This window comes from Globicephala melas, chromosome 4 (genome assembly GCF_963455315.2).
Source record: "Globicephala melas chromosome 4, mGloMel1.2, whole genome shotgun sequence".
NCBI lineage: Eukaryota > Metazoa > Chordata > Mammalia > Artiodactyla > Delphinidae > Globicephala > Globicephala melas.
Genome location: NC_083317.1, coordinates 2,386,356 through 2,409,794, shown reverse-complemented (window position 1 = coordinate 2,409,794; position 23,439 = coordinate 2,386,356). Strand labels below are relative to the sequence as shown.

The following is a 23,439-nucleotide window of genomic DNA, read 5'->3' as shown; positions in this document are numbered from 1 at the left end:
ATAGAATATAGTAAACAGTTGGTAAATGTAAACTAGCCCTTAGAGAGGCATAATGCATAAGTTTTTCAAAAACTTCAGAGGCAAAAATAACAGCCACAGAAAAGAACATACTACCGCATTAGAGTTTATAAACACTGCCAAAGACTTGAATTCATCTTCTTTTAAGTAAGATGGATGATGAGGCATCTCAGGTCCCACGTGGCTGTACCCAGGACAGCACCAACTAGGACACCCGAAGAAAGTAACAAGCTAACACAGCGGTCCCCACATAGAGCAGTATTTCTAATAAAGGTGCCTGCCGCCGCCAAGTGGCTCACTCCACTATAAAAATGCCATGTGACACAGCCAAGACCAGGCAGGAAAGACAGGAGCAGAGGCAGGAGAGGAGTGAGAAGGAAGGGCCTCCCTGGCGTGCCCTGAACCAGCAAGCTAAGCACCAGCGGAACAAGAAGACGGAGGCCAGGCAAGATCTCTCAGCCTCCCACCAGCACTGGGCTTCTGAAGCCAGGGCTCTTAACAAGCGAACTGTCCCGCTGATGTCACCTCCGACCACACAAGCACTCCTAAAGGTTCACCTTCAGGTCGGTCTTGGGTGATGTGGGGCTTCCTGCCCATCCCAACTGTCAACACCAGTTTCACTATTCCTTGTTACCTGTAGTTCCCTTAAAAGATGAGAGCATTTCCTTACTTAATAATAGATAAACTCAAAAATACAAAAACCTGGTACTTCCCTGGTGGCACAGTGGCTAAGAATCTGCCTGCCAACGCAGGGGACCTGGGTTCAAGCTCTGGTCCGGGGAGATCCCACATGCCGCACAGCAGCTAAGCCCGTGTACCACAACTACTGAGCCTGCGCTCTAGAGCCCGCCAGCCACAACTACTAAGACCTCGTGCCACAACTACTGAGCCCGCATGCCTAGAGCCCGTGCTCCGCAACAAGAGAAGCCACCGTAATGAGAAGCCCGCGCACCGCAACGAAAAGTAGCCCCCGCTCACCGCAACTAGAGAAAGCCTGCACGCAGCAACGAAGACCCAATGCAGCCAAAAATAAACTAATTAATTTTTTAAAAAAGAAAGAGCTATCCCTCTCCTGTAACTGTGCCTATGGCCTTAAAAAAAAAAATACAAAAACCTAACTTCATTTATACCGAAGTATAATTAGCTCAATAGCCCACAAAGTTAAAGCATATGAGATGGCCTAGGGTGGCACTCATATCTACCTGGGGACAATGCATTTGGTAATCAGAGCTTCATACACCTTCATCCATATAGTCACATTTACTTTAGGAGAAAAGTGGTCACTGAGCCTATGACACATGCTAACACTGCTTTACATGATTTATTAACTCTGGGTTTCTAATATCTGGCTTCATCACAACAGTTGCCTAGATTCCTAGATTTGCGCTTCAGCCACTCAAGCCAAGGTGACATATGCAAAAACTGTATCACAGCATTTCCTTCAGAATTCTGGCTTTTCTCACAGTTGAAGCAGGCTGCATTCTGATTAGTCCGGTTACGGGGGCTCTTCTCTAAGATCAACAGGAACTGTTGAGAGTAACCGTCAGAACTGTCTTCTATGATCACATTTGGTGGTTACAGGCAGAAACGCCCTGACACAGGGCTGCACAAACAGTACAATAATATCAAGAGGAACTCAAAGAAAATAATTCCATTCACAATAACACCAAAAATGAGAATATACTTAGGAACAAATTTAAGAAAATTAGTTCAAGCCCTGTACAGTAAACACTACGAAGCATTATTGAGAAAAAGTAAAGATCCGAATAAATGGAAGGAGTCACCATGCTCAAGGCTTGGAAGTTCAATATCGGTAAGAGGGTAGTTTTCCCCAAACTGACCTACAGATCCAACACAATCCCTATCAAAATTCCAGCAGGCTTATTTGCACAAGGTGATCATCTGATTCTAAAATTCATATGGAAATGCAAAAATACAAGTTTGAAAAAGAAAAGCAATGTTAGAGGACTAACACCACCTGATTTAAAAACAAAACAAAACAAAACAAATCTACAGAAATCAAACCGCTGCGGTAACGGCATAAGGATAAACACACAGATCAATGAAACACTGACACGTGTGGCAACTGAGTTTTTAAAAGCTGCCAAGGCAATTCAAGGGAAAAGGTAGTATTTTCAGCAAATGATGCTGAAACAACTGGATATTCATACGTGAAAAAAAAACCTCAAAATGAATCACAGACCTAAATGTAAAATTTCTAGAAGAAAACCTCGGTGACCTTGCGTTAGGCAAATGTTTATTAGATATCACAACAAAATCATACCATTAAAAAATTAAAACCATTAAAAAATTATAAATTGATGGGAATTCCCTGGTGGTCCAGTGGTTAGGACTCAGTGCCTTCACTGCCAGCATCCGGGAACTAAGATCCCGCAAGCAGCACAGTGCAGCCAAAAAAAAAAAAATTATAAATTGAACTTCATCAAAATTTAAAACTTTTACTCTTCAAAAGACACAAGCAAGAAGGTAGAAAGACACACCATGGACTAAAAGAAAATATTTCTATATCTAAAAAAAGACTTGTATGAAGAATATATAAAGAACTCCTACAACTCAAAAATAAGACAAATTAAATTAAAAATAGGCAGGACTTCCCTGGTGGCGCAGTGGCTAAGAATCCGCCTGCCAATGCAGGGAAAACAGGTTTGAGCCCTGGTCTGGGAAGATCCCACACGCCACGGAGCAACTAGGCCCGTGCGCCACAACTACTGAAGCCCGCACGCCTAGAGCCCGTGCTTTGCAACAAGCCACCACAATGAGTGGCCCCCGCCCGCTGCAACTAGAGAAAGCCCGCACGCAGCAACGAAGACCCAACTCAGACAAAGAAAATTTTTTTTAGAAAGGCAAAAGATTTAAATAAACATTTAACCAAAGAAAATATATGAATGGATAATAAACACACGAAAAAATGTTCAAGAAAATTAGTCTTGAGGAAAATGCAAATTAAAACCACAATGAGATACCATTACACCCACTAAAATGGCTAAAATCTAAAAGACCAAAAATGCCATGGACAATCATAGGCGGAAAAAAAAAAGAAAAGAAAAAGAAAATAATGAGCCTCAACGTTAAGTTCACATCTTATACAAAAATTAACTCAAAACGAATCATAAACAAAATACATAAAAATATAAAACTGTTAGGAAAAAAACAGGAGAAAATCTTTGGGACCTAGGGTTAGGTGAAAAGTTCTTAGACATAACACAAAAAGTACAATCCGTAAAAACAAAAATCAACAAGTTGAACTTCATCCAAGTTTAAAACTTCTGCTCTGTGAAAGACCCCATGAGAAAGAAGAAAAGACAGGCCACACACTGGGAGAAAATATCTGCAAACCATATATCCAATAAAGGACTTTTATCTAGAATATATTAAGAACACTTTAAATTTAACAGTTAAAAAAAAATCCAACTAGAAAATGGGCAAAAGACACAAACAGATATTGCACAGGAGAGAATATATAGACAACAAATAAGTACATGAAAAGATGTTCAACATCATTAGCCAACAGGGAAATGCGAATCACTACAACACATCTATCAGAACAGCTAAAATAAAAAATAGTGAGAACACCATATGCTAATTAGGGTGTGGAGGAAGTGAATCGCTCATGCTCTGCTGGTGAGAATGTAAAAGGGTACAGCCACTCTGGAAAACCATTTGGTAATTTCTTACAAAACTAAACATGCACCTGACACGGAGCCCGGCAATCGCACTCTAGGGCATTTATCCCAGAGTAACGAAAACATATATTCACACAAAAACCTATACACACATGTTCACAATAGCAAAAAAAAAAAGGAAACAACCCAAATGTCCTTCAACGGGAGAATATTTAAATTGTGATATTCCCATGCCCTGGGATGCCATGCAGCGATCAAAAGAAGCAAACTATTAATACGTGCAACAGCTTGGAAGGATCTGAGTGAAAAAAGTCAGCATCAAAAGGTTATAGGCTGAATTAGCCCATTTCTATGGCATTCTTGAAATAAGAGAATTAGACGGATACCGTGTAGCAACTGTATACATCAGTGGCTGCCAGGAGGCAGGCGTGGGGAAGCGGCTGGGCATGGGTGCACCGGGGTAGCACAACGGGTTCTCTGTGGTGATGCAACGGTGCTGTATGTTGAGCGCGGAGGTGAGTTCATGAATCTACACATGGTAAAACTGCACAGAACTATGCTCACACACGTAAGCAAGTGCAGGCAAAACTGGTGAACTTCAAACAAGTCTAGGTAAAACTGGTGAAATCTGCACAAGCACTGTGGATGGCACCGATGTCAGTCTCCTGGTCTCCCTAAACTGTAGCTGTGAAAGCTATTTACCACTGGAGGAAACTGGGTAAAGGGTATTGGGCTTCCCTGGACTTTCTGCAACTTTCTGTGAATCTATAACTATTTCAAAAACTGTCTTAACTAAAACACAAACTGGTTCGGGTGACAGTTGTACAACTGCATAAATCTACTAAAAATTATCAAACTAGACTTTTACAACAGATGAATTTTATGGTATACAAAATACACCTCAATAAAGCTGTATTTTAAAAAGAAACAATAATCAAACTCTGATATATTTACCTAAAGCGAATACTCATACATAACAGGGTAGCAAGCACAAGATTTTAAAGATTCCTTTAAAATCTTTGTGTAGTTCATTTCTGATTATGATAACTGAACTATCCTATCAGTTAATTTTTCTTTAAAAACTTCCCTGAAATAATATACAATGTTTGCAACAACTTCCCATTTATCATCACAAAAGCAACTCTTTCCTAACAAATTAAAAATAAATATAATGAAAAAATAGCACTTCATATTTAAGTTACTTTACTATGAAAGATTCTGCCCTAAGAAAACACACAGAGAGGATGAAGCCATAGGTAAGCCGGGGAAACATGGCTCCTTAGAGAGAGCGCTGTCACTCTGCCCGTTGTCTGAAACAAGTCCACGCGCACGGGGAAGCAGGCCAGGCACTAAATGCTGTGGCAGCAGAGACGCTGTGGAAGGCCTCAGCTAACCCTACAGCAGCAGCACAGCCCTTCAATAGTAACTCAGACATACTCCAACAGCTTCACTGGCGCTTTCTTCTCTTGAGTTCAAAGGCTGCTATTGCCAGGACACTCCCGGCCCACCCCTCAGATCACAACAAGGCCCAACTAGGCCCAAATTGACCCCATTAGACTGTCACTGAGGAAACACCTCAACGGAGGGCACGAACCAAGCTTTTCTTGTCCCAGTGACGAACCTCTAGAAGGTTAGGCACTGCTTCTCACCCAGCATCTCCTTTATAATTTTGAGTCCACACTTTGTTTTCTGATCTTTCCTTACATGCTGGATTCAGTGATGTCTGCCTTCTCCTTAATGACTTTTACCCCAACTGAAGTACTTACTAGCAGTACTGTAATTTAGTATCTAGCCCTGGATTCTTTCCTAGTTCCTCGACTCTAAAATAAGCTTCCAGAGTCCAGCCTCACGATCTGTACAGACCTGGGCAGAAAAGGCCACAGGAAAGGGAACTGCCAGTTCCCTACAGCAGGAAGAGACAGGGCCTTGTCACAGCAAACTTGCAGGGGCTCCAACCTGTGTTAAATTGGCGGGACTATTAAGCAGGAGACTTAACTGGAAATAGGTAATGGTTTAACATAAAATATTCCCACATCTGCACTAAGGTCGAAGTGTCTGGGCAATAACATGCTGATGGTCTGACGCTACTTCACCACAGCCATTCCCTCCTCGATTCTGGCACCTTCCCTGAGTGCCTTATTTTTAAGCATTACATCTAAAATGCCAGCCAAACATGCATTTTCTCCTATGCTTATCAATTTAAAATATAGGAAATCTAAGATTCTGCCCAATTTGGGCTTCAACTTAACAAGGATGTCTTGGTATTTTAAGGAGTACAGAACCAATGGATTGCATTGTTCCCATTTATCAAATTCCTTCTTGCCTGCTGGTCAACTTCCTTCAGACAAGGAAACTTTTAGGTCCAGACAAGTTAACCATGCGTCCACCTTAGTGTATCATGATCTGAACAGAACATGACTGAGCTAGAATTTCAGCTTTCAGTGTGTGACACTCAACCTAACTCAGTTTTGAGACTAAAACTCTTTCCCTGGTCTTCTCTACGTGCTCAGTATTAAAGTCTATACAGTCCATTTCTCCATCCGTCTGGAAAGATGTTGTTGAGCCATCTTTTTCAAGGAGAAAAACTACCGTGGCTTCCAGTTCTTTGATGAAACCTCAGATGCATGGCCTTCTGGCCAAGTGTCGGCAATTTCATATTGCTGGAGCATTCACTGTATCTCTGGGAGCTGCAGCTTTCTATAAGTTTGCTGTGGCTGAACCAAGGAAGAAGGCATATGCAGATTTCTACAGAATTTATGATTCCATAGAAGATTTTGCAGCGATGAGGAAAGCTACCGTCTTTCAGAGTGCAAAATGATTTTGGAATGTAAAGAATGTCTTTGGGTTGATTTCCACGGCAGTTTGTCACTTACCTGTGTTCCTAAACTATGAAACTAAGAACTATGAATATCTGGGTTAAGGAATAGTTTTTCTTGATAAATAAACAATTAACATATACGTGGGGGAAAAATAAAGGCTATACAAAATCCATCGGTTTTGGAAAACCTCCACTGCAGCCACAAACCTTCAGAACTCCTCCACACAAGGAGGCAGTGTGACACAAAGCTTAGCACACGGCAGTGGGGCCTGGGACCAGCCTCCTCTCACTCCGGCAGGTTAACAGCACCTGCTGATCCAGCTGTGCTGGGAGAAACAAGTGAGATGCATGGACGGCTGCTGACCACATGCCAGCACACAGTTAACAACACATCCTGGCTTCTGTCACTAGTACTATTACTCCTTTACTATTCAAAAATAAAAATTCAAGCTCCGAATTTCAGCAGAAGTGGCAGAAGAGTTCTAGTTTTATAGAAGAGGAAATAACTTATTCCATGCAAAAAAATGTATAATTTTCAAGAAATATTGTTAGTCTCCCCAAATATTAAAATGAAATATAACTGTTTTTTCCTAAAATATCAGGAAATGATGTGTGAAGTTAATTACAAATACTTCTATTTAATATATCTATCTCTGATTATAAATCATCGTATGCATGATTTTTTCAAGATTATTATGAGTTTTAATAACTTGGATCGGGCTTTTAAACACTGAATTAACAGTAAGTGGCTACCAAAAGGCACCAAGTAAATAATCCCCCACATTAAATGGTTGTAAAATCCAAACGATCAACTATTTTCCAGCCCGTTCAGAATAAATACATGTGAAAATGCAGCGTCTTGAGGCTTGCGGGCTGGGCTGTGGCCGGCGCCACTCTGCGGTCACGGCCGCGGCGCCGGCACTTCGCAGGGACCCTGTGAGCGGCGCACCTTCTTCTCGCTCACGCTGTCCTCTTGCACAGACTCCAGGCGGGCTTTGAAGTGCTCACAATCCATTCTCAGCTGCTCTAACTCTTGCTCTTTCCTTTCCAGATCTAGAAGAGACAGAAGAATATTCAGTATTTCAAATCACTAATCTCTCTGAGCCTCCATTTTGCTTAATCTTCTCTTAGGAAAACCTCATCTCTTAGGTAGGGTTATTCACATAACCAGTCCCTGAATAACCAATGTTCTAACAGTCCTGCTTTTTAAGTTTTTGTCCGTTTTTTGCCCATGGCAGAAAGCACCTTTTTGTTTTCTGTTTTCTGTTTCTGAGACTTCATTTTACTGCCAGACTTGCACTCAAGGTTTTAAGAAAGCGTGTTATTTAAAGGATTGAAGGCAGGGCTGAGCAGCCCGACTGTCTCATGGCACAGACTTGTATCTGCTCCATAAAAAGCAGAAGGCAGCTCAGTGAGGAGACGGTGCCAGCCGGGCTGATTCACAAAGCTCGTCTCACCACGGGCAGACTGACTGCCCAGGAACAGCTGCTGCCGCAGTCAATGGAGAAGTGAAAGCAGCGGCAATGGAGACAAGAGGTGGCCACAGTGAAAGACGGGAGGTAGGGAACGCTTCCTCTCTACCACATTCGTTCAGGTGATGACTCAGAGGGCCAACAAAAATCCCAAAAGACATCCGTGTTAATAACTCTGAAATCAACCGTATTGTCAACTCTAAATAAAAAATACTATGCTACAGAAATACTGACATTCAAAAAGCAAAGAAACAGGTGCTTTAAAGTTTTAAGTGCCTTGACTTCAAGGACTAAGATATCATCCGTTTTAATGCTAACATATACCAAGATTTGAGCGGGGGCTTGTGCTCAGAGCTACTGGTGTAACTTCTTAATTAAAGTAGCGCTGCTTGGGGACACTGATTCTCAAACTTTACTGTGCATCAGAATCCCCTGGAAGGCTTGTCCAGGCACAGCCTGCCGGGCCCCATCCTCAGTTTCTGCCTCTGAAGTAGGCCTGAGGATCTGCATTTCTAACAAGTTCCCAGTGAGGTTGATACTGCTGGCCTGGGAACAGAGTTTGAGAGTGACTGCTTCAGGGCAACAGCCACATCTCTCACCACCAACAAAATGAGATCAACACACAGCCCGCAAAGCAAACAACGGAGCCCAGCCCTAGGGATGTAAACTAGCGGGGAAAAATGGACGGCAGTACAAGGCAGCCTGCCCTGAGAGCGCCTCATAGGGCAGATGCGGGAAAATGGAGCATCGCTCCACCCTAGAGAAGTGGCTCCCAGACACATCCTCCAACGGACAAAAGAGGAGGGGTGTGGCTTTATGACCTAGGGGTCTGGGACAGCAAGGAAAGCCCAGACGAGACACTGGCGGTGGGGGTGGGGGGTGGGATCAGTGCCAAGAACAATGCCGGCATCCCAAAAGCTCTGGAAAAATAAAGGGAGGCCTACATTTTCTAGAGACCCTTTGCCCTAGAGGGAGATTAAAACCTAAAGCTAAATATTCAGTTACCGATCGTGAAACAGCTGGCAAAGCCTCTCTTAAAACGAGTCTCTTAGAAACTGGGGTGGGAGGTATTATGCCACAAAATGACCTTCACTGGAATTCTTAACTTTGTCCCACTAATCCTGGCCACCCAAGAAACCAACTATATCAATCAAGTGCTATACCTTGAAAAATACGTATCTGCCTTTTGTAACGATGTTAAACTTATGAGTGAAATGTGAACTGCAAATGGTCACAGACAAAAAGAAACAAAATGAACAAAAACTGAGATAAAATCATTGGTGGCATAAAACTTTTTCTTTGCAGAGTTAATTTTTAATTTTTTTCTTCTATTACTAAACTGTATATTACTCAAACATGGTAAAGAAGACAGGAAATAACATGGCTCACGTGTAAAAATATGTAGGAATTAATTATGACCACCCAAAAGACTCACTATGGTAATTTCATAATCTCTCACTCTATATAGCTGCTTATGACCTCACTGTAAGTTAACATAACAAAGGGACGGGGTTAAACCATCCCACTCTACCCCCCAGAATTCAAAGGCAGTATCAGGGGTGTCAACCCACCCACCCCAGGCTCTCCAGGAGGCAGGTGGTGGCTTTGTGCTGTACAAGGCCACCGCCTTGTGGCGAGAAGGGAGCACTGCTGCCACCTCCCTGCATTTTCAACTTGGCCCACACGGCATGCCTGCCGCCTAAAGCATGAGGGCAGGGATCTTCACGTGTTCTGATGCATCTCACGAGCCTAGAACAGTACACGGCACCGAGCAGGCACTTTATAAATCCTTGTCACGTAAATGAATTTCACTTCTTTATACAGTCCAGCTAACCCTTGGATAAAGAAAATAACTCAGCTATTTTGATTGTATGTCTTATTCTTCTACAAGAGGATATATTGCTTTTGCAATTTGTTTTAAAAATCAGGGACAGAAATAATACCTATGCAGTACATTATACATGGTCAAGACATTACTTTACCCAGCCTCAGTATTAGAACGAGGAAGAGGCTGCCACCCAGCCTAGACTGTAGTTCAACTACTAAGCTTTGGCATTCAAAACGAAGGAGAAATCTAACTGAGTAAAAGGGTGGCCTAGACAGACTATCAGTATATAGAAACAACCTAAATCACAGGTCAGTTCAACATCTATATATCTTCTGAAACTTAGAATCCTTTTTTGATAGCTTTAATAACATGAGAATGATTATCAACTTATTCACGGGACGGGTAGAGAGAGCCATAAATGAAAAGCGGGGTGACTAAAACCCAGCTAAAGAAACTTAAACTATAAAAAAAGGGATCGATTTCTCCTACCCTTTACCACCTGGCATGTTTATAATACATTATTAATTGTAATATTTAATAAATTATCAGATATTTCATGTAATAAGAAAAAATATGTTTTTAATCAAAATAGCTCAGTAAAGAGTCTCAAATCCAAACTAAGGGCTTTTTCATAGCCATCAACTTTTACATTCTTCTCACTAATAGGTTTAGAAAAGAATTCAGAATTAGCTACTGATGGAATCCATCTTTACTATGAGCTGAGACTTGGAGGGTATGTTAGTTTCCTAGATCCGCCATAACAAAGTACCACAGACTGGGTGGCTTAGAACAGAAATGTATTCTCTCATCATTCTGGAGGCTACAGTTTGAAATCAAGCTGTTGGCAAGGACACGCTCCCTCTGAAATCTGTGGATGAAGGATCCTTTCCCGTCTCTTCCACCTTCTGGTGGCCCCAGACGTCCCTGGGCTTGCAGCAGTGTAACCCCAACCTGCCTCTGCCTTTGTCTGGCCTCCTCCCTGTCTCTTCACATTATCTTCCCTCCGTGTACTTCTGTCTCTGTGTCCAAATTCCCTCTTTGAAGAAGGATACCAGTCATACTGGATTAGGGCCCACCCTAAAGACCTCATTTTAACTTAATCGGCCTGTCAAAAAATGTAAGTTGAAAAAGTGAAAAGATGAGAATATTCCGGGATTCATTTAAACACAAAAAAAACCCCTCAGTTAAAGAGTTTAAATGCATTTCCAGCCAAACGACACTTTAATTAGCTGTCAAATTTTTAAAACAAACCAAAGGGAGTGGGGGAGGAGAGTTGGAACCAGAATATGGAAATAGAAACTTTTTTTCCTGCGCTGCCAAAAATCTGCTTGTTTTTCTAACGTAAAGGCCACCGGAGCACTCTCAGAAGAGGAAGGAAACGTGTGACTAATAGGAATCTGTCCTGCGCTGGCACCGCCATGTACTTGGCTCTACCTTTTCACACCTCCACGTTGCAGCTCCTCAGTCTGCCCGAGAATTATCAAGGCAAAGGATCTGATCTTATCCTTTTTATATCCCCACATCACCTAGCAGAGCTTGACACACACCAGGCATACAGTGAATACCTACCTGATTGACTTTCAACTGAGTTCTATCGCAGAAAACTAAGATCAACCTTGCTGAACTCAAACGAATACTGTTAAAGTTATTTCCCAAACCAAAGAGTCAGGGACTTCTGCTTTTCACTCACTGGCATAAAATACAATGTTAACAACTGGGTGGTCGATAGTGATCTGTCCAAGTAACACACGTCTCCACCCTCCACCTTGGCTACCTTTCTGCTCCTCAGTCCACTAAGCCCCAAACAGCAGTCCATCTTCTCCCTTCCCAGTCCCCTGCATTCTGGACAGTCTCCACGCGCCCTTCAGATCCACTCTCCAACCTGCTCTGTCCCGAGGGGTAAAAGGCTGAACCCAACCTCCACAGCGACCGGCTCCCCTGCCTGCTGGATTTGAACAGTGGGTCCCCACAGGAAACAAGGACAGGAGGCAGGGTGGGACATCGACTTACCCACTGCATTACCCCTGCCAGGTTCAAGCAGCAGTGGTTTCCTCCTCTGAGCTGAGGCATGGTCCTGCCCAGCACCCACCCTCCTGCCAGTCTGGCCGCTCGCTGGGAGGCCACAGCGCCCCACTCTTCCAGGTTCTGGGCCTTCGCCTCCCTTGTGCTGGTTCCCCAAACCCTGCCCACCTTGGTCTGTCATCGCTTCATGATATGCTCTGTTTACCCTTTCTGTTTCCTGCCAGGAGCTGGACTTGATACACTCTGGTATTTATTACCTCATATGGGCCACAATAAACCTTTGGTCAAATTAAATAATATCTTCTTGGCACTCACTCTTTAATGATTATCCCACTCTCTAATAATTCTCTGTCTAGTTCATATTTCTTCTTTTTCCTTTTTTTTTGGTGGCTGTACCACGCAGCTTGTGGGATCTTAGTTCCCCGACCAGGGATTGAACCCGCGTCCTCAGTAGTGAAAGCGCGGAGTCCTAACCACTGGACTGCCAGGGAAGTCCCTAGCTCATATTTCTATGGGCCAGAATAATTCTTCTCTGAGTTGAAACAGAGATCCCCCTCTCTTCTCATTAATATCAAACTCCTGGGCAATTAATCTCAGAACACCCCACAAATGTTTTAGAAATCACTTAGTGCAGTGCTTTTCAAACCCCACTGCTAAGAACCCAAGTGCCTCAGGGATGCTTATGGTTCTGTAAACATTTAATTAGTATTTCCATTTTACAATATGTTTTTCGCTGTTTTATTTGGAAATAATTTCAAACTTACAAAATGTTGCATGAATAAAAATAATACAACGAATACCCACATACCCTTTACCCACACTTACATACTGTTAACACTTCACCACATTTGCTCATCATTTGGACCATACACAAGCATACACACAGTACATTTTTTCAGCCAGTTTAGAGTAAGTTACATATATCATGGTCCTTTACTTCTAAATACTTCAGTGAACATTTTCCAAGAATAGGGATAATGTCTTAGTTAGCCAGTATACACAGATGTCAACTTGAGAAAAATTAACATACCTTTACCTAATCTACCACAGACGTTAGAATTTTGTCAAATGATCTAAAATTGCCCTTTACAGCATTTTCTTCCTTCAAGGTACAGCATCTAGTTTAGGATCAGGTATTGCATTTAACTGTCATGTGTCTTTAGTCTCCATTAATTTGGAACATCTCCATAGCCTGTGCTGTCTGTATGACATCACAATACATTTTTAACAATTTAAAAATCATAACAACATACATGGAAGAACCATTTCCAGCTAGCATGGTGGTGCAGCAGATCAATCCTCCCCCCCAAGAACAAGTAGGAAAGCAGAATTTGAACAAACCAGAAAAAAGTTGTTTCAAAGTATCTGAGAGTTACCAAATCACGTAGGCCTTGAGAGCCGAGACCTAGAGAAGAGGGAGCTGCACTGAAGTGAGCAAGCCCAACTTCCCAGCCCACTCTTCCCCAAGGCATCTGCATATTCAAAAGCAGCACAGGCAAAGAGGCAGCAGAGCTAAGCAGAGCATCTCGCCACGGAGTACAGAGCTACTAGGCAGCCGAGACCTAGGGCAGGCCATGATCCTGGAGGAGATGGAAGCACAGGGAAAGCGCAGAGGGGCTGCAGAGGGAGGCGGGCGGGCGGTGAGTGGAGAGAGGCCAGGAGGCCAGGCAGAGCTGTCATCAACCTCATGGCGCTGGAGAGGTCAGAACGGAAGGTCAGCGCACTTCCCTGGTGCTCCAGCGGGTAAGACTCTGCGCTCCCAGTGCAGGGGGCCTGCGTTTGATCCGTGGTCGGGGAACTAGATCCCACATGCATGCCGCAACTGAGAGTACGCACACTGCAACTAAGACCTGGTGCAGCCAAATAAATAAATATTTAAAAAAAGAGAAAAGAACTGAAGGTCAGGCAGGGTCCACCTAGATGGAAGGACTCTGGGAAAGGACTCAAGCTCTCAGTTAGACCCCCCTGAAGAGCTAAAACCCTAAGAGGGAGAATGAACTAGACACAGGCCAGCTCGAACTCAGACTGAAACCAGCTGTGAACCAGCTCAATGCCTAACTGGATTTAGGTGAACTACTCTGACTCCATTCTAACTGACTGAGAGAAGCCGGGGGAAAAAGTCCTTGCTGGAGAAAAATATCAAATCCAGAGACTCTACACACTTCACTCTTTAAAATCCATTAATCAATAAAAAAAATTACCAGAACTACCAACAGGAAAAACAGACAATACAAGCAGATCAACAGGTGATCCAGACAATGGATTTATCAGACTCAGACTCTGAAATAACTGTGACTGATATGTTCCAGAAATAGACAACAAGAGAGTTTCATCAGGGAGCTAGAATAAACAACAATCTAGTAGAAAATCAACACAAAAACTAATAAATACTAGTATTTAAAAATAATTTTAAAGTAAATAACAGAGCTAATAAAGAATTGAGAATCAGACCACATAGAACTAGCTACTACGGCAAAAGTCACTGTAGCACAGGAGGGAAAGACTGCCCTTTCAACACACGGCACTGGGTCAGCTGGCACAGAGGGCCAGTGGCTATTTTTATTTATTTAGTTAGTTAGTTTTTGTGGTACGCGGGCCTCTCACTGTTGTGGCCTCTCCCATTGCGGAGCACAGGCTCCGGACGCGCAGGCTCAGCGGCCACGGCTCACGGGCCCAGCCGCTCCGCAGCATGTGGGATCTTCCCGGACCGGGGCACGAACCCGTGTCCCCTGCATTGGCAGGTGGACTCTCAACCACTGCGCTACCAGGGAAGCCCGCTAGTGGCTATTTTTAAAACAGACGTAGACAGCATAGATCATACAACACCTTCATCACCACAGAAGGTTCTACTGGACTATGCTCACAGAGGTAAGGTGCTGCTGTACAGATTTCAAATTACACAAAGTAACTTCTTCTCTCTGCTAAAAACCTAGTCAAATATCTCTCCAGTATATCATGGCTGCACTTCTTTGCATTCATTGCTGATATGCACTCTACTAACATTTAAATATATTTATTTAAACAAATATTTTAAGTTAAAACTAATGTTGCAAATTTTAAAATGTCAGTAATGACACTGTAGTTTATGTTTGGCGTCAACACGTAAAATTAAATAATTCCAACGCCTCTGAGACTCTGAGTGAATATCTGACAGACTGCCAGTAAGGTGGCAAGTTGTTTTTAAATTATATCATTTAACATCTCAAATGCAACATAATTCATTTGGAAAGTGTCTTCTATAAGACAATGAAAATTTAAACAGGCTGAGTGACTTTTCCATCATCTCTCTCCAAAATGAACACCTACCAAGAAAGGCAAGAAATTCTTAGACTTGGTGACTTAGTTGTGAAACAAAAATATCTGACCCCTCTGATTTCAAGCTTCAAGATCAGTTTAATTGAAAACTGTCCTCATGTTACAAGGTGAGCTGTTTAAAACATTTCTCATTTGCAATTCCTTATCTCTGGGATTTGTCTTTTTCTTGCTACTTAACAACCACAATTAAAGATAGAAACTGGACACTGAGGATGGTACTGCAACCGTCTTCCAAAATGTCTAACATTAAATTTTTGTTTTCATCAAAACACCTTCATTGGGGACTTCCCTGGTGGCACAGTGGCTAAGAATCCGCCTGCCAATGCAGGGGACACGGGTTAGAGCCCTGGTCCGGGAAGATCCCATATGCCGCGGAGCAACTAAGCCCGTGCGCCACAATTACTGAGCCTGTGCTCTACAGCCCGTGTGCCACAACTACTGAGCCCGTGTGCCACAACTACTGAAGCCCGCACGCCTAGAGCCCGTGCTCCGCAACAAGAGAAGCCACCACAATGAGAAGCCCGCGCACCCCAATGAAGGGTAGCCCCCGCTCGCCGCAACTAGAAAAAGCCTGCACGCAGCAACGAAGACCCAACACAGCCAAAAATAAATAAATAAATTCTAAAAAAAACCTTCATTGTACCCACTGATTTTAAAAGTAAATGTTATAAAACTGAATTTTTAAAATAATTATGCAGGAAATACAACATTCATTTATTTTACATATTGAACAACCATATACTATATAAAATTTTACTTTTTTAAAAAAAGCAGGATTCTCCCAGTTTAAAACAAATTTGTGCCATGCGCTGATGTAGTAATACCTCCTTCACTGTTGGAAGAATGTGCACCAGAAGGGATGACAGAAAAGGGCGGTGAGCTAACTTTTACTGAGTACAGTTGAGCCCTGAACAACACGGGAGTTATGAGTGCTGACCCCACCCCACCCCCCAAAGTACAGCTTTGCAGTCAGCCCTCCACACCCGCCGCGAGGAGGGCTGTGCGGCGCTGCAGCATCACGGGGACCCGTTTACTACACGAGTGTCCAGGGCCCCTCCACCTGAGGACGTCCTCGTCCTCTCCGTGGAGGGCGACCCAGCCCCACCTGTACCAAGCACGTGCCAAAGGGGAGCTCACTGTAACGCTTGATGCCTCCAGTGAGGCAAGCGCGGCTGTCCTCGTTCTAGACAGGGAGACAGCGGAGACGGCCCACAGCAGCAGTGCACAGACCACTCCTGCATCCCCGTATCCCCCCGCTGAGCTCTGCGCCCACCTACGGAGCCTAACCAGACCAACCATTTCTTCTCACGTCCTGTCCACTCCATCCATGCAGCCACAGTCCACACTCTAACGTCAAGTCCAGACCTTCCTTGATGAGCACTTTACCATTAATTTTTCTTCACCTTCCAACCAAGTCCTCAACCTATCCTAACTTAGATGCAAAAATCATTCCCCTGAAAATGTCATTTTCATCACTATTTTGAAGTCATTTCCATGTGCTAGTTTCCAACGGCCTCTGCTTTCGAAGTTAAAACAATAATCCGTGGTTACTCTGCCTTCCTTAAACTGCTCACGTTTACTGACATCTGCTATACCCCGATCTCTGCTCCACATGTCAAGCAGAGAAGCTAGCCGGTTAACCCACGAACAATCCTGCTCACTCCCATCTGTGACTTTCACACATGCCTTACCCTAGCCTAAAACATCGTCCCACCTTCCTTCTGAGAAATCATGCCTCTGCCCTCAATGCTCATGTATTCCCCAAGGATTCTCAGGCAACACCCTTGTAGGATTATTCCGAACTCCACCGCCTGCTGCCCAGTTTCCCAAAAGAAACTCAGTTGCCGTGCTAGAGGCAGAATTAAGTCCCATTCACGACCTGACACCCGTCACACCACCCTAAGCCCTCTGGCTGGCTTGTGCAGCCTGAGCCCACCCAAACCATCCAAAGATCCACACCTATTCTCCTAGAGAAACTTGCCCTAAAGTCAGGTGTGTGGCTTCCCTCTCCCGCCTCCCTGCCTGCATCCACTCCTACGTTGCCCTTTCTCATTGCTTGAGACGGGAAGCACACAGCAACTCTGACACTGGTCAAAGCCAAGAACTGTCCTGGACCACAGGCCAGTGAGAGGGAGGATGAACCCACATGTCAAACAGCTCTCGCTGCCACCGTGTGATTCTTGGATTGACTCTAAGGGACCCCTTTTCAAAGCGATGGCTCATGTGATCCCTCTGGGAAGACAGGCCCTTGGGAAGGCCGAGGAAGGGCCATCAGACCTAGTCCTCACAAAGAGATAAAGGGGCGGGGGGGTGATTTTTGTTTTCTTTCATGTCACCTGAGTGGTAAGAGCCAAGGAATTCCCTGGCGGCCCAGTGGTTAGGACTCCGCACTTTCACTGCCGAGGGCCTAGGTTCGATCCCTGGTCTGGGAACTAAGATCCCACAAGCTGTGCAGTGCAGCCAAAAAAGAAAAAAAAAAGAATTCAAGAGCCAAAATTAAGTGAAAGATGCCTCTTAGGAGGCCACCTTCTAGGCCAGGCCTCAGACCAGAGAAGCAGAAGTCTTCAAGGGCCAGCTCGTGCTCAAGGTTCACAGTGAAGCCGGCCACAAGCACTGCGGTCCACTTCGACCCTCCCTTCCTATACACCCGGTGACCTGCAGCACACACTAGCCTCACGAGATACCACTGCAAATTTAAAAAAAGAGCATGCAGGAACGGGAGGCTGGGTGGTCCCTTAGGACCAAATACTCAGCCAGGCACAGAGAATATAACGGGAGACCCTGCCCTTCCACCAATTTATACTGTAAGATGGGACTAAAACCATTCTGTCTGAAGGAAAAGTACAGGATGCTATGACAACATCCAACAGGAAGACAAATCTTGTCTAGGCAGTCAGATAAGGAAATGAGTCTGGGCCGGAGGCTAAGTCCAATAGTACAAATCCTTTCAAGCCACGGTACAGTTTTAAGGTTTGGGGTGGTAGGGGGTTTGGGTCAGGGTTTTGTTTGTTTTTTGGTCTTTATCCTAAGAGCAAAGAGAAGCAACTGAAAACTGACTTAAGCAGGGGAATGACATAATCAGACTGAATTGTTAAAAATTACTCAGGCTACAGTATACAAAGTGGACTGGCAAGTGGCAATGAGATAATGCTATCAGGAGCAGAGATTCAGGCACAATGACAGGGGCCTGGACTCGGTGGAGGCAGTGGCGATGGAGGTGGTGGATGCATCGATGCGGGGAAACGTACAGGACTTATGGGGAGACAGGCCGGGGCTGGAAGGGGAGAGAACAGTGAGAGGAGAGGTGGGCAACAAGGAGGATCCCAGGTCTCTGCCTGGATGGTGGTGCCCTGGGTAGGCTGGGAAAGCCTGGTGTCCAGTGGGGTAGGGGCGGGATAGCATGAGTCAGACGTGAGAAAGTAAAATTCGCCTGCTCTGAGAAAGTGAAAATCTGTCCTGCAATTTGCTGGGCTGGGATAACAGACACAGAAAGCTGGCTGCCAAGTTAACAGGAAACAGCATTTCTCTCAAGGACACACTGCAAGAGTAAAGTGTCATGATGAACCCTTCTTTCAGTGGCTACTGATTTCTTGTTCAGAGAAAGTTTACTCTTTAAAATCCTAGACTATCAGAAATTGTGCTGTTTGGAATTATACTAGTAAGGAGGAGGAAACACCCACTCTCGCCTGCAGGGTTGCAGTCACTGTGACACAGAGCAGAGCCTTGATAGCCAGCTAGCTGCAGAGCTTCAAATAAAGGATTTCTAGACCTGATGTACCACCATCTACCTAAATTTTGTAGTTTTCAACGAAGCAGGACCTGGGGCCACTGCAGTGAGACCTGATGCTGACCCCTTCACACACAGACCCACTATGCTTGGAGCCCATGAAATCACAGCTCCACGTGCACTCCACCTAAACTCGGCCCTGCCTCAAATCCTACGGCAACTCTGTCCTTTCCTTTGTTGGCAAAATGCCCAGCAGTCCCTCTGGTGTGTGGTCTCCCTCACTGCAACGAGCCAATAATCTGCCCTTGTCAGAATACAGGTCCTTCCTGATGGCTGCAGGCTGATAACACTAAGACAAACACTTAGATTTTTTTTTTTTTTTTTTTTTTTTTTTTTTTTTGCGGTACACGGGCCTCTCACTGTTGTGGCCTCTCCCGTTGCGGAGCACAGGCTCCGGACGCGCAGGCTCAGCGGCCATGGCTCACGGGCCCAGCCGCTCCGCAGCATGTGGGATCTTCCCGGACCGGGGCACGAACCCGTGTCCCCTGCATCGGCAGGCGGACTCTCAACCACTGCGCCAACAGGGAAGCCCCAAACACTTAGAATTTGAAATGAATGTGAAACAAGCGAGAAGAAATGCCAAGCAGGAGTTAGATACAGGGCCCTGAGCCTGGAGAAGTCAGGCTAGATAAAAACCTATGAGACACTGGCATCAAGATGGCAACTAAAGCTATGTGTGTGCCGAGGTTGCCCACGGAGAGGCCACGGAGTGAGGAGACAAGGGGGCCTACGCCTGAGCCTCGAGCACCTCCACGAGCTGAAAGGCTGCTGCAAAGAAGGCTGACTCAGCAAAGCAGACCGAGAAGATCAATGGAAAAGAGGTGATGGTGTGGCTGGGGAAGACCAAGGGCTGTGAGGCAAGATCTCCTAAAGCCTAACTTTGATCAAGTCGCCATGGACTCACTTGTGGGCCTCGTTTTTGTAACCACCAGCCTGATTCTGACAGAGGACTAATCTCCAAAAATTGACTTGCGCTCACCAACTCATGAGAAGACCCTGACGTATTCTTCAGAATGCCAGTTCATTAATTTTCAGTGAGAAATACAACTACCCAGCAGGCTGACATACTCAGCTGCTGATCAGCACTTTGCTTCCCGAAATGAGCACAAGATCAGGACTAAGAAAATTAAGAAGACAACGACCTGGGGCTAGGGTAACCAGTGACAGAGGGCACACCTGGCAGCATCCCAGCAGGAAACAAGGGAACCCTGGTGTGGCCTTTATGGAAAGGACTACTTACAGGAGGGACAGCAGGGGTCAGAGACCCAAAAGGGATGGGAAGGCACCCAGGGATTAGCAGCAGCCCTCCAGCTGAAAGAACGAGGAGGGGAAACAGCGCTCCTGGAGCCCAGCGAGAGCTGCGGGTGGCTCCCGGGTGCGAGTCACAGCTGTGGAGGAAGCGGGGGGAAACACCCCACACTCCTTCTGCCCACTGACGCCTTCTATCGGTGAGCACCCCTGGCAGCCTGCAGGAGCCCACCTCGCAGGGCACCCCACTGGGCCGAGAGCGGATCTGAGGATTCCAAGAGAGAATAAACAGGCAGGGAGCCATGGCAACCATGAGCATTCTCCCCTCTAACTGGACATGGCTGCCCCCTTGACCAGATGCTTTTCCACACACCAGAAACTTGTACTGTTGAGTCCAGATGCCTTCTTGCCTGGACTAGCGCTAAAGACATGACCTGGGCCTCCCAGAGACACCTCTTCTAGAGGCTAAGCAGTGATGGCAAACGATCAAACACAACGGTAAGTTAGCCTTAACCCCTGCAGGCTGACTTGATAGTAACTCGGCCTCAGTCAGGCAAGTACTGAATCAATCCGAAACAGCTCCAAGAACCTCAGCAGGGCTCCTAGACTGACACCTGACACGATGGCTGAGCTCAGACCTCAGAATCTGAATGCACAAGTCCTAGCAACTTAAATCAGGGCTAAAGCTGACCCGCTCCTCCATCGAGAGAAGTATCTCTACAGACACAGCTGACCCCCTGCAAGGCTGCTGCATGGCGAGATCCTTAAGTGACACAAAAGAGACTTAATTTTTGGAATAGAGCTTTTAAATGATAAAGCATAAAATTCTTCCGCCAAAGATGAAAGGGGGAGAAAGGAGAGCTGGTAGCAGATACTCAGAAAGTTGGCAGCCCTTTTCCCCAACACAAATTTGCACACAGCCAAGTTGCTCATCGTGGGCACCTCCCTCCCTTGTCCCTTATCAGACTCTCCCAAACGTAATTACGAAGACGATAACAGTACCTTAAAGGTTATTTATAGTCACCTCACAGCTACGGAAGGCAAACCTGCTGAAACAGACTGCTGTCACCACCAGACACTGCTACAGATGAAGTAACACTCACTTTTTTCTACAATCTTTAATTTCTGGAAGCTTTCCAGCACTTCCCCGTTTAGTATTCTGGGTAAGAAGTCCCGTATTTGCATCACTTCAGTTGTCAGTCGTTCCAGGTCCTTCTTTCTGACTTTAACAAATTCTTCTTTGGTTCCCATATGCTAAAAGAACAAGCACACCTTAAGATTACTACACTTGTCCTCAGATGACTAAAACCAGCAGCCCAAGTGAGCCTGCCTCCTCCTTAACACCTCCTGGGTTCACAACTGTTTCAAAAGCATGTCTTCACCTAACGTGCCCTCCACTATGTACATCACAGCTAGAGCGGTGAAGCCCCAGCCTTCAGGTGACGAGCCAGGTTTTCCAAGCGCAAACGAGGCCCTACTGCTGAAAGCCCAGGGAAACGCCAGCAACGTTTTCTTAACGCTCCGCCAGCGCCACGCTAATCACGAGGAAAATGAATTTCACTGGATTCCTACTGGGTGCGCCAAGCCCCTTGCCGGCCAGCACGCTTCGTGCTCACCACAGCCCTGAAGGCTGTCCCGCTGGGAAACGGGGGCACAGGCAGGCTAGGTGACTCTCAGGAACCCCAGGACCAGGGGACACCAGCAGGATCTGAACCCGGATGCGGCTCCAAAGTCCATCCCCCCCGCTCGGGCACCACCACGTGCGGCGGCTGTGACAGCCGGGCAACCGTGAGGCCGAACAAGCCCGACCCGGCGACAGGGCCTCGCGGGCGGGGACACAGGAGGCACAGGAGCACGCCCACCGCCCACCGCTCAGCCTCCCAGACCCGCACGCGCGGTTTCCGGCGATGGGGTCGCCGCCCCCCATCCCCGGCCCAGGCCACGTTGTCCGCAGGCGACGCCCAGGGCCCTCCCGGGCACACTGGGCAAGGCCCAGGCGGGCTGCGGTGCGGCTCAGCGTGGGGGAGCAGAGGGCGCCACAGCCCGGGCCCGCGGACGGCGGGCGGCCCAGCGCCCACACTGACCCGGCAGGTCTCCTCAGCGCCGCCCGCCTCCCCCATGGCCGCCGCAGCCTCGGCTCAGTGCGCCTGCGCGGCGGCGCGCCCTCTGACCCTCACGTCAGAAAGCGCGGGAACGCGTGCACGCCGAGAGTCGGGCACGCAGAACCGTGAGGCTGAGGCCTCGCAGAGACTGGGCAGCCTTCTCGGCGGGAAACCCGGGTGCTCGGTCGGCAAGATCCTGCGTTGGCTCTTCTGGCTTAGCCGGGATTGTAAACTTGTTAACTGCAAAGCAAAAGGACAGTGAGACCCACGTGTAAGTGTCCTGTGAAGTAAAGCGAATCAGGCCTCTCCTGTTTGGCGGGGGACGTCCGATCAAGGGGCGATGCGTTCAAGGGAACCGGCGGCCGTTGGCCCAGCCTCCGCGCTCAGCCCAAGCTCCATGAGCAAAGGCCGAGGCTTTCCGACCACAGGCTGCTCGGGAGGTCTGCCCCGGTAGGGGGCCTTCGTGCAGCCGGCTGCTACGTAACTGAGACGACCACCATGAACTGGGAGACATCACCCAGTCCATTGCTTTGCCCCTACACGCCCACAGAGTTCGCAAAACAAGGTGCAGCCTGTGCATTCAAAGGTACCGGTTCCCGCACAACTACGACTTCGTCTGTCTGAAGCCGGCCGCAAGCCGACACCGCCGAGTCCCCGGCGTGCGTGCCCTCCAGGCCCGCGGGCGGACCCACAAGCTCCCGCTCCCAATCCTCGCGGCAGGGACACGGGCACTGGCGGTCGCCGGTCGGAGAAGTGAAGCCCGGCCGCCGCTAGGGCGGCCGGGGAAAGAGCTGCCCGCAACATCCCGCCAAAATCCCCAAGGGCGGCCTCTCTCCCCCGCCTCCACACCGCCCAGGCGGCCCGAGGAGTCCAATGCGATTAAAGACTCGGTGCCGCGTATCCCGGGGACCAGCTGCCGATCGGATGGGGACTAAGTGGAGTGGGCGCAAAAATGCTAGATGACGTAACACTGGCCATCCGTCTCTTCCTGGCCAACACCCAACGCTGGCTAACCTCGCAGTCAACGGCCCTGAACTTTGGCGACCGAGAGGCTGCGGAACCGGGCAGGCGCGACGCGAACCTGAGCTGCGGGGGCCCGCCCCCTGCCCAGGCAGCCGCGCTTGCTCTCAGAACGCGCTGCGAGCGGCGTCCGGCGCCTTTGTGATGCCATCAACCCGCGCGCCG

At 46.7% G+C, this 23,439-nt stretch overlaps 1 protein-coding gene across 4 annotated transcripts in view; it reads right to left on the bottom strand.

The window, feature by feature from the left end:
• The window catches only part of HSF2BP (heat shock transcription factor 2 binding protein), an 82,561-nt gene extending 59,162 nt beyond the window's left edge, over positions 1-23,399 (bottom strand). For 2 of the 4 annotated variants that reach the window (XM_060297719.1, XM_060297722.1), the window contains exons 1-4: positions 23,269-23,399; positions 22,237-22,494; positions 21,256-21,406; positions 7,430-7,533 (exon numbers count right to left, since the gene is read on the bottom strand). In XM_060297719.1, the coding sequence (XP_060153702.1) occupies positions 7,430-7,533; positions 21,256-21,406; positions 22,237-22,272 (291 nt within the window). In that variant the 5' untranslated portion in view covers positions 22,273-22,494; positions 23,269-23,399. Of the gene's footprint in view, positions 1-7,429; positions 7,534-7,725; positions 7,768-21,255; positions 21,407-22,236; positions 22,495-23,268 lie in introns of those variants that run through there. The other 2 variants (XM_060297720.1, XM_060297723.2) reach the window with 2 other exon arrangements.
• Positions 23,400-23,439: the final 40 nt, after the last annotated feature.